Below are 14943 nucleotides of genomic sequence, written 5' to 3'. Positions count from 1 at the left end.
GCTATGTCCTCTCTCTCCTCCAAGTTACAGACTGCACCTTTAAATAGCCATATGTTTTACTGTAATGTGCAATTTTTTGGCTGAAAACAATAATAAGTGTGTGAATAGCAAAAGAAAATTGCTAGTGATCAACTGTTGTGTGGAGTCAGCGTCTACAGACACGCCCACTCATGAATATGCATAAGTAGGCTGCAAAACAGCCTGTTTTTAGAATTGCTCAGAAAGTCACTTTTCAGAGGATTAAAACAACAGAAAACAGACAAGTTTGAGAAAATAAATCTCAAATACTATGTTGTTGGGGTTCTTAGAACAAATGGAGATGGGTGAAAAATTCTATAATACTGGACCTTTAAAAGTGTGGCACTAAAGTGTGAAGATGTGATTTTTCCCATCTGGTCCACTTGAGATCAAAGGACATGTGGAAAGACCTTTCTTTTTCTTCTTTATTTGGAATTTAATTTTCAGACTCCCCGCCTTTGTTTTCCTGGGAGAATCTTCACCTTGATGTTTCTTCTTCAGTTTGTTTTTTTTTTAGTGACGACTCCGTGTTTTCAGGTCTCAGTAAAGTGGAATATTTATTTTGGACATTGAAGCACTCAAACAAACAGTTTCACAGGCTATCGAGGACTTACTGCAAATGTTGGAAATAAAGATATAAAGGATGAATCATCCTAATTTTTAAGAGAGTCTTTGTTCTGTTGTTGCCATGTCAAAATAAAATGTAACAAGTGAACGAGGGATAAAATGCAGAAAAATGCATCGAGTGTAATAGAGAATCTCATAAAGAGAAAGTGATGGACGTCAGTAATAAGGTCTCCGTGGATTGTTCTGCAGGGAAAAAAGACAGAGCAGATTAATGTTCAGATAAACACTGAAGATTTCAGAGGAAAGATAATAATTAGGATAAAAATATATGCATAATGAGTATTTTTAAAAGTGAAAAAACTAAAAAGGATCAGATATTTACCAGAGGGTTTGGTCTGAAGCGATACGCTAACATCATCCTCTTCCTAAAAGCGTCGTATTCATCGTCACTCTTCGTCAGCTCAGCTGGACGATCCATTCCTAATCCTGCTCCGTTTACAGGCTGAGTTCCTCTGGACACACACACATAAACACTCGCCGTCAATCGGTTTGAAAACTGATTATATTTACACATTTGGAACATTAAGACTTGGGATTACATCTGCACAGAAACCATCAATACGTATAACTAAAGCCTCCAATTTTCTGTGATCGCGGAGAATGCAGAATTAATGTTGTGAAACGAAAAAATCAATCTGAAGCGTTTTTCTTTATTTCCCTGATTTAAAATCAGTCCCAACATGACTCGTACATGTTTTGGGACAATATTACACAATCACACACTATTTATCACCAGAAAACAGGGGATTGGATGTGAAACAAGTAGACAAATATGTCAAATTTCATTCAAAATCTTGCGCTACAAGTTACGGATCGACTAGTGAACGTGATATCCTGTGACTTTTTTCAAAATCGGCCAAAAAAAGAAATATATATATAAAAAATGTTTTGACCATCACCAGCCCTCCCTAAGGAAGGGTAAGGAACACTTTATTATAGGGATGATACAAAAAGAGAGGGCAGTGTTACACCAAAGTGAGGGGGAAAGGAGCAGGGAGGAGAGACTCAAGGTAGGAAATGGAAAGGGTGGGGAAGAGTTGATTATTTTAAAGTGAGAGTGAGATGTGATGTTGTAGTTGTGCATATCATGACAAGTGTGAAGCTTAGGTATAATGGTGGTGGCTGTGAACAGAGGGAAGGAGTGAGTGGTTAAACTGGTTATACCTTACACAAGTATTTAGTTTAAACCGACTACTTGCACATTGCACATTGTTGTCGTGCTTTAGTGCTATAAGTATATCGGCTTCCAAAATCGGCTTTAGATATCGGCCATCGGCTGAATCTTTTTCTATAAAATTGGTATCGGCATCGGCCTCTGAAAATCCCATATCGGTCGACCTCTACTATAAATGTAAATAATAACAGTATTGGACTCCATTATTATCATGTTTGGTATGATTTTGGGACGTTTAATTGCCAGTAAAGTCAAGTAAACAGGGAAAGACGATGAAACCCAAACTAAAATGAAAATTGTAGCATGACACACCGATTTTAAAGCTATAAATACATGTAAAGGTAAAATATGGTGGTGGTTGCTTACTTGTTGACAGGAGCTTTGATTCCCTGCCCTTCATTACCAAGCCCCTCCCCTTCCTTCCAGCCCATCTTCATCAGCATCCTGAAACCCAGATTCTCCACCGTCAGCTTAAACTCTTTGTAGTCCGTTAAGTCTGGGTCCCGGCCATCCTACAAGTAACACAAAATAAAATAAAATGATTTAAGTATTCCACACGTTTATTTATTTACTGCATTCAATTAGTATGAGGTGTATTAATTAATTATTATTACTAATATTTTTATTGCTTTGTATAGAACAGTTCATAAACAACAGCTTTCTAGCTCAACACTTTAAAACAATTGAGCTGCGACTGCGTTGGAATGTAAATTATTTAATTACAGCAGCAATTTGTTCTAGTTAATAGGTTAATCCTACTTGTTAAATAAATACAGAAATAAGAAGTAACTAAGTAAACTATGCTAATGATTAATTGAACATTATTAAATTGAAAATAATTGAAAATAAAATACGTATTTAATCAGAGCTGCCAAAAATTGGGTTTAAGTTTATTAACTGTGTGTGTCTTAACTGCTCCAGAAGCCCCGCCCATAATCAAAGCATTTTTTTAATCACCCACTAGATGCACATCAGACAAAACCTCAGGGTTTAGTTAGTCTTTTACAAGTGTATTTCTAATAAATGTATACAAGCTTCAAAATCATTAATTAAAAAAAAAAGTTTACCTTAAGAGCCTTGAAAGTTTCCATGAATTTGTCCAGCTCTTCAGGAGGTAAAAAGTCACCAATGAAGTGTTTTCCTTTCCCCATTTCTGTCAGGGACTCCGCCCACTCTGAAAACATAGGGTTTGAACATCAATGATCATTACAAACCTTAGTCATCTATAGAGCATTACAAATAATGAACTGGGTGCCATGGGGGCCACAAAACATATACACAAAATTACTCAAAGGAATACACAAAATGACACAAAAATAAACAACATGATTCAGAAATACACAAAGGGGGTATGTTACGAAGCTAGATTACCTCTTATCGCGCTAACTTCCAGGTTTTAATCAGTGTGTTCTAGACTACGAAGCTCGCTAACGTCTTACGGGGCTAAATCACATTAACAGTGTCAGCAGCTTCCTGCCTGTGTTCTCTCATTCCTGCCTTTTCTGTAACAACACTGTTGTTTTTGGTCTAAATTATGGATTTTAATTATTCATAATTTGAAACTTAAGCAACACCTTACCGGTCGGGACCAAGTTATGAAGTGGATCAGATCTGAGCGAGTATAAAAGCTCCGCCTCCTGGTGCGCAGCACTACTATTGCTCTTCGCTGCTCTTTGCCTATTTGTTTAAGATCATAAGCTGTATGTAAAGACGCTCGCTCTGCTAGTTTTCTCCATTGTAGTGATTGGTCAGACGCTGCAATCTCCACCCCTTTTATGTGAACGTGCACGTACCGAGGCTGAAAACACTTGGCTTAAATTAGCGTGTTGTGATCGACCGTCGTAGGACAGCTTCTCTCTAACAGAAAATGTTTGGTTAGTTGAATCCAGCTAATGGATATTAATCCAGGATATAATTATCTAGATTCGTAGCATAGGGCCAAAATGATTCAATCAATAACACACAAAATAACAAAAAAATCTACAAAATGACTCAAAAATACACAAACTAAGTTAATATGACACAAAAAATACACATAATTACTCAAAGATGCATAAACAACATAGCCCTCTGAAAAACGATTCAGAGAAAAACAAGGACACCAAAAATACACAAAACGATGAGACTTAGAAAACCCACAAAACGTAAAAAAAGATACACAAAATGAATTAACAACAAAAATGCGCGAAACAACAAAATTGGATAAAATCACCCTCAGATCAGTCATGATCACGTTTGTGTTGCCCCGCTGTGATAACAATGGGTTGGACTCACCGCGCGTCTTCTCCATCTCCATCTTTCTCAGCTGATGCTCCCATGTGCCGGAGTGATCGTCCACGTCCTCATCGCTGTCGTACTCGTGCTGGTGATCTTTTATGGCTTTCTCCCAGATACGCTGCATGTCGGCCATCGCACGCTTGTGCTTCATGATCATGTCGTACATCTCTTGCATCTGAGTGAAGTAGACGAAGACACAGATTGTTGGAATGCTAATGCTAACGCAACAAAGGAAATGATTGTGCTGAGATGTAAAATGAGATGTTTCATCAAATAAAAGAAGTTATTGTTGCAGTTCTCATAACGAAAAGTGTTCAGGTCTGGTTTGAAGGGCCTCTGATTTTCTGTGATCACGGAAAACAGACGGAAAAAACGGAACCCACGTTTTGAAACGGAAACCAATCTGACCGTAGGCATTTTTTTCCTTGTTTATTTAAAATCAGGCCCCAATATAAAACAGAAATGCTTCACAGGCACGTTTTAGTACAATATCACACATTTATACACTATTTGATTTAATGTCTAGAAAGTGTCACACAAACAAATATGTCTGTCCATAATCCTGTTGAACATCTAAATGTCACGGTTCAACTAGTGATCATGTTATCCGGTGACTGAAAATGAATGCAGAGCTTCATCTGAACTGTTCACATTATTATGACTGCATTCAAATGTGAAAAAGGCTCTGGTACAAAGACACATCACAGCACAAGCATTACAATCACATGGCTGTGTGGGATTTTGTGCAAAACGTGAGGGTTATTCTCTGGTTAGAGGAAATTAAAGGTTTCAAAAACAATGTTTTGGGATCATGTCACTAGATATGTAAGGATTTTTCCTAAATCGGCTAAAAATCGATGCAAATAAGAAGGGATTAAGATGAATACAGCACAGTATGTGCATCAATACTCTACTTAAACAATTCGTGAAATATCTGAAACATATCCAATGTAAAATCAATAACCAAAGTTGACTCTATTCACCATATCATGTTTGTCGGGCCCTATAAAATCTGCGTTAACAAAATCGCGGACGGAATCGACCAATGAAAATGGTTAAAAGCGGAAATGGACAGAATCGGCATGAAACGCCGTCACCGTGGGGCAAATTATGTTTTTTTAATGGGGAAATGTTACCGGGGGCCTCTTATTAGGTGCACCGGCCTGTCCTGGTTGGATTAAACTCCGCCTAAACCAACAAAAACAACACAAATCATCACTGACTGCTAAATACCGAGCCACCAAGTGCCCGTTTAACTTTGCTGTGCCTGTAAAAGCTCCGTCCGTTTTTCGTGTAGCGCAGCGGTGCCCCGTGAGAACGTGATCAGCTTTAATCATCTTCACCTGCTCAGTGTTCAACTGTTGTGCCTGGCTAACTAAGAATAACTCAGTCCGTGTTGTCCTTTAGTTCTTTTTATTCCAGCCTTTTGTCCGTGCCTCGTAGGTACACATTCACAGTCAGCAAGCTACCTCAACTACAACCGCTTCAGTGGGAACTTCCGGTTTACAAAATAAAAGTCTGTTGGAGCAACGTTATTAAAATATTACAATCAAACAACATCTCATCAGAGCTACAGAAGATCCATGGGACAAGTTGTTCTGTTATTGTGGACGAGGCCATCGATACCAGGGATTATAGAGTCTGAAACATTGTAGATTAATGATATTTTCTGATACTGTCAAATATTCTGGCCCCTAGTGGTGAAAAAACTAATGCTTCCTTGTGTCCATTTAGTTTTGTGGACTTTACGGTCTGGAATGATGTCATCAGGATAATTTAAAGTAGGTTAAATTAAACTAAGTTGATCAAAACTTAATCAATAAACCTGATCAGATTCAGTACATCATTGATCCCTGAGAGGAAATTGGGAGACAATGCTGTTCTCATACATCTTTATATGACATAAATAATTTAAAAGAAGCAGTTAGAATAATCCATGGCACTACAATTTACATCTACTTTTAATTGTATGTTACTTTATTTTTAATTATGTTTTTTATTTATTTATATTTTGCTTCCTCACGAGTTATAAACTAATATTTAAAAAAATAAAAAATAAAAAATATTTCTAAAAAAACGGAATTTAAAAAATTAAAGCGGAAAACACGAAATTTGGGAAAAAATAAAACGGAATTTGAAAAAAAAATGAAACGGATTTAATAGGGCCCTAGGTTTGCTGCCATTTCAAGAAGTTTTAGTGACACAGACGTTGGAGGTTTTGAAACAGAAAAATAGAGGCCCTACAGCAGCTGAAATGCGTTGGTACCTCTTGCTGCTCTTTAAGTTGTTTCTTCTGATCCTCAGAGAGCTCAGTCACTCCAACCAGACCCAGAGGTTTCCCCTTCTTATAACCAAGGCCTCTCAGCTCCTGGACTAACAACACACAGCAGTAAACCAACGTCAAAGCAGGCGACAATTTATTTAAAACGAAACACAAAAGTTTGGTTTAAATATTCCAGAGAACAAATAGAATAGTTGGTATGTACTAGAGAGAGCTGGTGTGTCTGGGTCTGGAGCACTGATGGACTCAGGAACAACAATGGAAGGGATGGGCAACTCCACCCGGTCGTCCTCGGACCCCCATCGGCTCTTCCTTTTCCGTTTCAGGGGCGGAGCTTCAGACTCAGGAGCAGCAGCCGCAGTGGGGGCAGTGGTGGGTTTGAGGAGCGTGGAAGCCGTTCCCAGTATGGAGGCAACAACTGGTTGCCTAGCGTCAGACTGGGGCTCAGCTTTGGGAGGTGAGAGGCTTTGGGACGATGCAGCACCATATTCTTGTAATTTATCTTTGTAGAAGCGGTAGGCGGGACTCTGGTAGTCGTAAAGAAAACTGAAAAAGAGAAATTAGAAAGTCCAAGGATGAATGTAGATCAATACATCAAAGATCAATTGTTTAAAATAAAGATGTAAAAGGTCTAAATTTTGTTTGGATCTCCACTTATTGACATTGTTAGAAAAGTTTAGTACACTGCATTGTGGGATATGGAATCCTGTAGACCAGGGGTTCTCAACCTTGGAGTTAGGACCCCATTTGGGGTCACGAAACACTGGGAGTAGGTCGCTAGATGTCTTTAAGGAACTAAGAATATTATTTTTAACAATTTGAGCCCATTTTTGGTTATTTTTACAATTTTTCTGCAACTGCATCATACTTGCCATATTTTAACTTATTTTCATCCGTTTTTCTTGCCTTTAATTTTGCTCCTTTTAAATGCATTTTTGCTTAATTACTCTCATTTCTGACACTTCTCCATCAAATTTCAATGACTTTTCAGCACTTATAAACCCTTTTCACCACTTTTCCATTTAATTGCTTATGATGACCCACTATTGTCACTTTTAACCTCTTTTCATCATATTTCATAATTAATTTTGCCAGTTTAACCACATTTACGATTTGTCATGTCCATCATTTGACAGTTTAAACTAATTGTTCCTACTTTTTAGATTTCATTACCACAACCCTGCCTCCCATTTCTGCCACTTTTAAACTAATGTTGACACTTTGAACCTTTTTACTCCGTTTTTGCCCACTCTTAACTAATATTTGTGTATTTTAAAATCCTATTTCACCACCTTTTCTACCATTTTTGGTCACGTTTAACCCAATTTATTTCTGATTAAAACAAGGATTTCCATCTTTAAGATGACTAATAGTAAACTTCCTGGATAACAGTGGATATTATTCAGATGAATAAATACATAAATGTGGTTATCACAGATTCATAGAACAATGGACCATCATTTTGTTGACTTTATGGATGGATCCCAAAAAGCTCTCCCCTTTATTCCCCCTTATAGATGGCCCTGTCTCCACATGACTGTTCTTCAGTGTTCAACCACATTCAGATACAGTGGGGGTCCCCCATTGAAAAGGTTGAGAACCAGTGGTCTACGAAACTCCACAAGGCAATGCACCAAACTTTTCGGGCAATGTCAATAAGCGAATGTTTACAGTGGAGATCAAAACAAACCTTTCAACCTTTGCTTTTTTCCCAGCAAACTATTTGTAAATGACAGATCTATGAGACCTACTCTGTGTGTTCATCTGATAAAAAAAAAAGATGAGCTTTAAACAGTAAACTGTTAATAGCTGAGACGTAGCGACGCACCTGAAGGCTGGGTTGTCTCTGTTGCGTTCAGCAGCGATGGCTTCCACTTCGGGGCCACCCTCCGCCACAAACCTGGCCAGCTTTTCAGCCACTTGCTGGGTTTCCGCGTCCACTGGGGGGGAGACTTTAAGCAGCCTATTAGTACTGGGACTCAATTCACACTCTACTACAGAACCGTACTCAAGTGGCCCTCAGATAGCACCGCTCTAGAGCCAATCGGGGATAAGAAGAAGAAAAAGGGGGGAGAGTGGGAGCCACTTTTATAAATGCTTTGAAACAAAAAATAAAAACACGTCGAGCTTTCACCACAAACAATAAAACAAATGTGTAACAAACTATTATTTAGAAAAAGTGATGGTATCTAAATGAACTCAAGTTACAAGTTCAAAAGAGAACTTTAATTCATAAGTAACTCTCACTATAGCTTAAAGAATGACAAATATTAGAGATGTCCCAATACAACTTTTTCATTTCCGATATAATACCGATATTGCAGCCTTGAGTATTGGCCGATGCCGATATCAGCATGAATCATACATACTTTTTTTTTCTTCTCTCTTTTCTTTAATAAAATCATAATAATTACTTATTTTGTAGTGTGGAATGTTAGAATAGGCTTAATCAAGTGATGTTACTCGGTATGAGAACAACTGACCAATTGGTTACATAATTTTTAACCTTCAACATAATATCTACAGTATTCTACAATTGAATAAAATAAATAAAAAAATTAATTGAAAAAAATAATAATCGTAAACTCCGAAAATTTGTATCCGATATTCAATATTTGTTTTCAGGCTAATATCGGACCGATATCCGATCGGGACACCCCTAGCAAATATCAATGAAAACAACAACAAACTGAGAAAATTAATATCAGTGAGAAACGCAGAATATAATCTCGATCAGAAATGAGCAACTTCTATCACAGTGAAGGCCATAAAACATGTGATTGTATCTGATCTGAGGGTCACATGATCAATTAGAATAATGAGCAATCAGAGCATTAACACGGGAAAAAACAAAGAGTTTGTGTGTTTTTGGAGTCATTTTGTAGCTATATTGTGTATTTTTTTGTTGTTATTTTGTAAGTTTCTGTTGTTTTTTTCTGTTGTCGTTTTGTTTATTTCTGTCATAAATTTTTCCCCACGTTCCGTGAGTTTTCTCGAGTCATTTTGTGTGTTTTCACAGTTTTGTAGCGTATTTTGTGTGTTTTTCTTAATGTTTTGTGCATTTTTGGAGTCATTTTGTGTATTTTTGGAGTTGTGTGTTTTTCGTGGCATTTTATGTAGCTTTGAGTCATTTTGTGTATTTGCTGTCGTTTTTGTTGCCGTTTTGTGTATTTTTAAAAATGTTTACCGTGGTTTTTTTTATTTTGTGTATATTTTAGTATTTGGTTTTTTTTCATTTTGTGTTTTGTTGGTTATTACGTGTATTTTCCCTCATGTTTTGTGCATTTTTGTAATGATTATGTATTTTGGGAGTTATGTGCTTTTCAAATTTTTGGTGTCCTTTTGTTTATTCTTATGAATCATTTCCTGTATTTTTCCTTTTGTGTGTTTTTTTTTGTTACTTTATGTATCTTTAAATCATTTTGTGCATTTTTCATGTCATTTTGTGTATTTTACGTGTCATTTTTTTTTAAGTTATATGACAGTGGAACCAAAAGTATTATAGTCTATGCATGGTTTGCCCGTTACATTCTTGTGTTTTGTGTGTAAAAAGGACTGTCGCCTTACTGCAAAGAAAATCTACCTACGAGTACAAATAAAGTAACCTATTTATAAGTTGTCAACGTTAACACGTTATTATCCTGTTAACACATTATCTTATCAACACTGATAACATTTTTTAGCAGAAAAAAATAAAAAAAACCTTAATTAATCATGAGTAACTTGGTGAAATCATGCGATTAATAGCAAAAAAAAAAAAAAAATTCATAGTTTGACAACATTGATATACTGTACATATTGATGTTGTCTTTTGTGTTTCTTGAGTAAATTCTGTCTATTTTTCTGTCATTCTGTGCATGTGGCCCCCGGGCTGCCAATTGCTCATGTCTGATCTCGACGATCTATTGCTAACAATATATATATATCAATCTAATTTTAAAAAAATGGACTGCAGGAATAAAACAGCATTATAAACAAGTAATAAAGGTATTTTCTAATCTAAACCAAACATTTCACTTGTTATTTCATGTCATGATGTCATTCTAGTCAGTGAACATTCATTCATTCATTTATACGTATCTTTTTAAAGTTTAAAATGTGAAATTAGTCCTGAGAGGGAAGACGACAGTGAGAATCCAAACGTATACTCACCAGTTTCTGATGCATTCACTGCTTGTTGTTGTTGTTGCTGTTGCTGTAAATCCTTTTTCAACACAGCCACCTGTCGTTTGTAGTACAGATACTCCAGACTGCTTTTGGTATATAAAAATCTACAGAGACAAAAGGTTTGTTTGAGTTAACGAGAACACAGAGTATGAAAATCTGATAGATTTCACACTCACGAGAACACAGGGTTGTCCTTGTAGTCTTCCATGGCCTTCCTCTCTAGCTCTGCCCCCCCCTCTGCCACAAACGAGGCCATCTTGTCAATGATGAGTCTGGTGTCTGAGTCCTCTGGGGGAGAGACTTTAAATACACTATCAGAACATTTACTCACACTAAACGCTGATTAAACTACAAAGGAACCCTTTCATTTACCCTTCATGTCTAAGAATTTGGAGTACTGCGTCTCTTCCTCCTCCTCGTCTTCCTCATCAGGAGAGCAGAACACACTGGGCCTCTGGCTGAGGGAAGGGTTCTTCTTTAACTGGGACTGGACTTTATACTGACTCAGCATACTGCTGACACCCAGGCCGGGTCGCTGGCCAAAGAAACCACTCTTTTTCTGCACCGGGGGGCCTTCAGGTGACGGAGCGGGGGCTGGGGAAGGCTTTGTATCACCTGGAACTATAAAAGAAAACGGTTATTTATTGTTTATTTGAGGTGGCTATTACAATTCTATTGGATAATCTACAGCAGGTGTTTGAAATAATAGGAGTTCCATAATTTCCAGACTATAGCGCTATCATGCTTTGAACCCTGCGGCTTTAACAATGACACGGCTAAACTGTGGAGTTTTCCTTTGTTTTATAAGCTTCATGACGCCACAAAATTGAGCTCCGTCACATTAGACCAGGTGGAACAATGAAATTGCTAACGTTAAATCTTTCTTGCTCGCACAGAATCATCTGATCAGTCATTATGCACAAGCTGCCTCATCATAACGACGCTGAGAAATGTTGTCACAGAGAGAGAGAGAGACCACCCCCCCCCCCGCCCTCGAGCGCCTTCTGCAGCAAGCAGCAACGTGGATGAAGTAAAAGTAAGCCAGTTTTTCCCTAGAAGGATAACAGCCTTAAAGTTGGTAACTCACCGCATTAGGTTTGTTCAGGGATTGACGGTTGCTGATGGAGATGCTTTGCTTCCGTAATGATGGACAGGTACCAGACGGAGCAAGCAGAGATCAGAACAGCATTTACAACAGTTACCAATCACCACGTTGGATTTGTTCAGAAGCGAACGCGTCCGTATTCTGACTCAGAGTCAGTGATCGCTCCGCGGTAGTTCACGGTAAGAAGAGCGGACAAAGTGGTGTAGCAGACTGGTTTCAGTAAAGTGACCATAAAAAGCTGTAAATGGACTGATATGTAGACGTGGGGCAGTGAGCAGGAGACTTCATGTAGTAAAGGAAAAGTATCAGTTGAAACACGGAAATTTCCGTGAAACCTAAGAAGTACAGCAGCCCGCCTACCTGCCAGTTCTGATTGGCCGAGTTGTCTAAAGGGCACCCTCATCAGCCAATAGGGCGCAGCCTAAGTTAGGCAGCAGCATTTGTGTGGATTTTTTCTTAGAAAATTGCTAAATGATTGTAATGCGGCCAATAAAACAGTGAGCTTTATAGCCCGGAACTTACGGTAATAAGAAAATAAAGCAGGAAAATGCAAAAGACTAAAAGAGAAGCAGTTTGTGCTGTTTGTTTTACTATTAGCTATTCTTGTTTTTTGAAAATATGAGATTTCAGAAAATTGATTTCATTGTCCGTCGAATAGGTTAAAGTGTACCTTTAGTGGGAAAGGAAATAACAAAAAATGTGTTTAATGTATTACTAATAAACTAAATATGTGCACCTTTTATTTAAGAAAAAATACATTAAAAGGACTTTTTAGAACAATTTTATACATTGGGGAATAAACTATGGAGAGTCACCATTTTGCTCAGAATATGACGCACTTTTGTGTTAGCTATTGCAAAGGGCTAAGCTAATGAGCTAAGCTAATGGACACGAAGCCAAAGTTAAGTCTGTTTCTTAGCTCAGATTCAGTAAACCATTGATCCCTGAGGGGAAATTGAGTGACATTAATGCTGTTCACGTGCATTTTTATAAGACATGTTATAAATAATCAGATCAATCTATGTCACTACAACTTATATCAACCTTTTAATTGTAGCTTACACAGTTTTAAATAACATTTTTATTTTTACATACATTTTGCTTAATTATGTTTTTCTTTTTTAATAAATATTTATTTTGTTTCCTTACAAGAGCTGAAAACCAATATTTTCTTAAAAAAAAGGATTAAATATTTCTTAAAAAAACAAAATAAAAAAAATAAATGTGGAAAACACAAAATTTTGGGGAAAAAAAAATAGATTTTGGGAAAAAATAAAATGGATTTCATAGAGACTTGTGTTTGTTTGCTTTTAGCTATTGTCAGAGCGACTGACTGACTTGTGATGTGCGTGGTTTTCTGGAACAATGACTCTTATTTATTTTCTAGAAGCGTATGATTCAATTTTAAAGCTGCAAATTGCTGAAAATGGATCTCATTGTCCATCGAACAGTGAAGCTCAGCCCCTGAAAGCCCCTAAAATACTCACCAGATGATGGTTTGCCTTTGTCCTTCTGCATCTTCATGAACTGCTGCAGGAAGCTTCCGTCATTTACAAACTTATTGGAGGAAGCTGCTTCATCACTGGGGGCACTAAAGAGATCAGAATATAATCAACAGCTGATGCTGAATATAAAAGACCTCCGTGTGTGTGTGTGTTACCTTGCAGGAGGTTTGTTAGCTAACTGAGCATTCATCTTTGCTTGAGCAGCCATTCGTTCCTCAATTTCTTTCTTCTTCTGAGCGATGAGCTTTTCTTGACGGAGAATATTCAGATTCATCTTGTTTTTTCTGCGATTGGACCGGCTTGGACTTCCACCCTCCTCGTCCTTCAAAATAAAATGAAATTAAGTAAAATAAAACTCTTAAGAACAAGGCTGCATACTTTAATGAGGCAACATATTAGATCATAATCGCAGTACAGTACAATCAAAACTCACAATTTTCTGCACAACTATTAAAATACACAATTAATCTAACAGGTGTTTTTCATGATGAATACAAAGAAAATTCAATACATTATGGTTAAAATCATCAGTTAAAATCATGATAAAACAACTTTCATGTAAAAATAAATACTGACATTTGATCTACAAAATAAATTATGGTTAGAAATAAAAAGATGAAAATTCAACAGTGTGAACAGCGTTTTTGTTGTAAACAAAAGTAGATTTTGGTTGTTATGCAAAACAGTGACAACATTTTTTTTGGTATAATATTTTTTTTTAAAAAACACAAAACAACTCAAAAAATGCAGAATGACAGAAAATATACAAAACAACAACAAAAGTACACAAAATAACTTCAAAAACACACAAAGCAATTCTGTATTGTTTTGTTTTGTATTTTATGAGTCATTTTTCTTGTTGTTTATGTGTTTTTTTAAGTTTTTTTTAATATATGTATATATTTGTATTCATCTTGAGTGTCTTTGGAGTAAATTTGTGTATTTTTGTTGTCCTTTTTGTCTATCTCTCTGTAATTTTGTATATTTTTTGCATTGCTGTTTTAATCTTTACAGATAAAAAAAGCTGGAGGTTAAATGTGCTTCAATGTACAATTTGGTTTTAATTTGTCACTTTTCATGGACTACAGCAGTTTGTTTTGTTTGAACTTGATCGTTTTAACGTTTCATGTAAAAAAAGAAATACTGACATTTATCTACAAATAATTGTTAGAAATAAAAAGATGTAAAAAAAATGACACGGTATGAAACATTTTAGTTTGTTATGCAAAACAGTGAAAACATTTTTGGGGATTTTTTTTACGAAGTGTCTATAGTTCCGAACCCAGACCTGTGTTGACACCGTGTTAGAATAGCCGAGTGGTCTAAGCGCTAAACTTAAGGGTGTTTTCTTCCACTGTTGTGGGTTTTCGAATCACACTTCTGACATGGTTTTTTTTTCATTTTAACATATTATCTCATTCAGTGCCAACCATTTTCAAAATTTCTACCTGCTCAGTGCCAGCCTTTTTAGAGCATTTTGACTAATTTTAAAAGACCCACAGAATATTTTGTACTATGACAATCTGAATTCTGACACCAGATTCTAGATTAGAGTCTCTATTTATATCAGAAATATTTTTCTTTCTTGCTTGTTTCGTTCTTCTGTAATCAGCAGCTGAATAGAGGCAAGTTTTACACAAATCACCAGTTTGTGACAAAAACCTGAGAAAAACAGCTTTTTCTGAAAAAACCTATTAATGACTTAGAAAGATTTTTTTTTGCTTTAGGGTCCACCTCAACATTGGTTTTATTTTCAATAAAACTACAAAAACAACAGTGAGACTGGGCT

General features: G+C 36.6%; 1 protein-coding gene across 1 annotated transcript; it reads right to left on the bottom strand.

The window, feature by feature from the left end:
- Positions 1-479: 479 nt before the first annotated feature.
- LOC114458423 (SURP and G-patch domain-containing protein 1-like) lies at positions 480-13431 on the bottom strand. Its single transcript, XM_028440788.1, has 13 exons — positions 13310-13431; positions 13137-13240; positions 10917-11165; positions 10721-10832; positions 10530-10648; positions 8206-8329; positions 6583-6923; positions 6363-6469; positions 4094-4271; positions 2887-2993; positions 2186-2331; positions 968-1097; positions 480-828 (listed from the first exon to the last, which is right to left on the bottom strand). Exons 1-13 carry the CDS (start codon positions 13426-13428, stop codon positions 802-804), a joined length of 1863 nt encoding a protein of 620 aa, XP_028296589.1. The 5' UTR covers positions 13429-13431; the 3' UTR covers positions 480-801.
- Between the last annotated feature and the right edge of the window lie 1512 nt (positions 13432-14943).

The sequence above is a fragment of the Gouania willdenowi genome, unplaced genomic scaffold (assembly GCF_900634775.1).
Source record: "Gouania willdenowi unplaced genomic scaffold, fGouWil2.1 scaffold_119_arrow_ctg1, whole genome shotgun sequence".
In the NCBI taxonomy this organism is placed as follows: domain Eukaryota; kingdom Metazoa; phylum Chordata; class Actinopteri; order Blenniiformes; family Gobiesocidae; genus Gouania; species Gouania willdenowi.
Note: the sequence above shows the minus strand (reverse complement) of the source record. Positions and strands in the feature narration are given on the sequence as shown.

Coding starts and splice junctions, on each gene's coding strand:
- LOC114458423 (XM_028440788.1), bottom strand. CDS start 13,428: ATGAATCTGAATATTCTCCGTCAAGAAAAGCTCATCGCTCAGAAGAAG. Junction 10,833..10,916: donor CAAATTCTTAGACATGAAGG/GTAAATGAAAGG, acceptor TCTCTCCCCCAG/AGGACTCAGACACCAGACTC. Junction 1,098..2,185: donor ATCAAAGCTCCTGTCAACAA/GTAAGCAACCAC, acceptor GTGTGTGTCCAG/AGGAACTCAGCCTGTAAACG.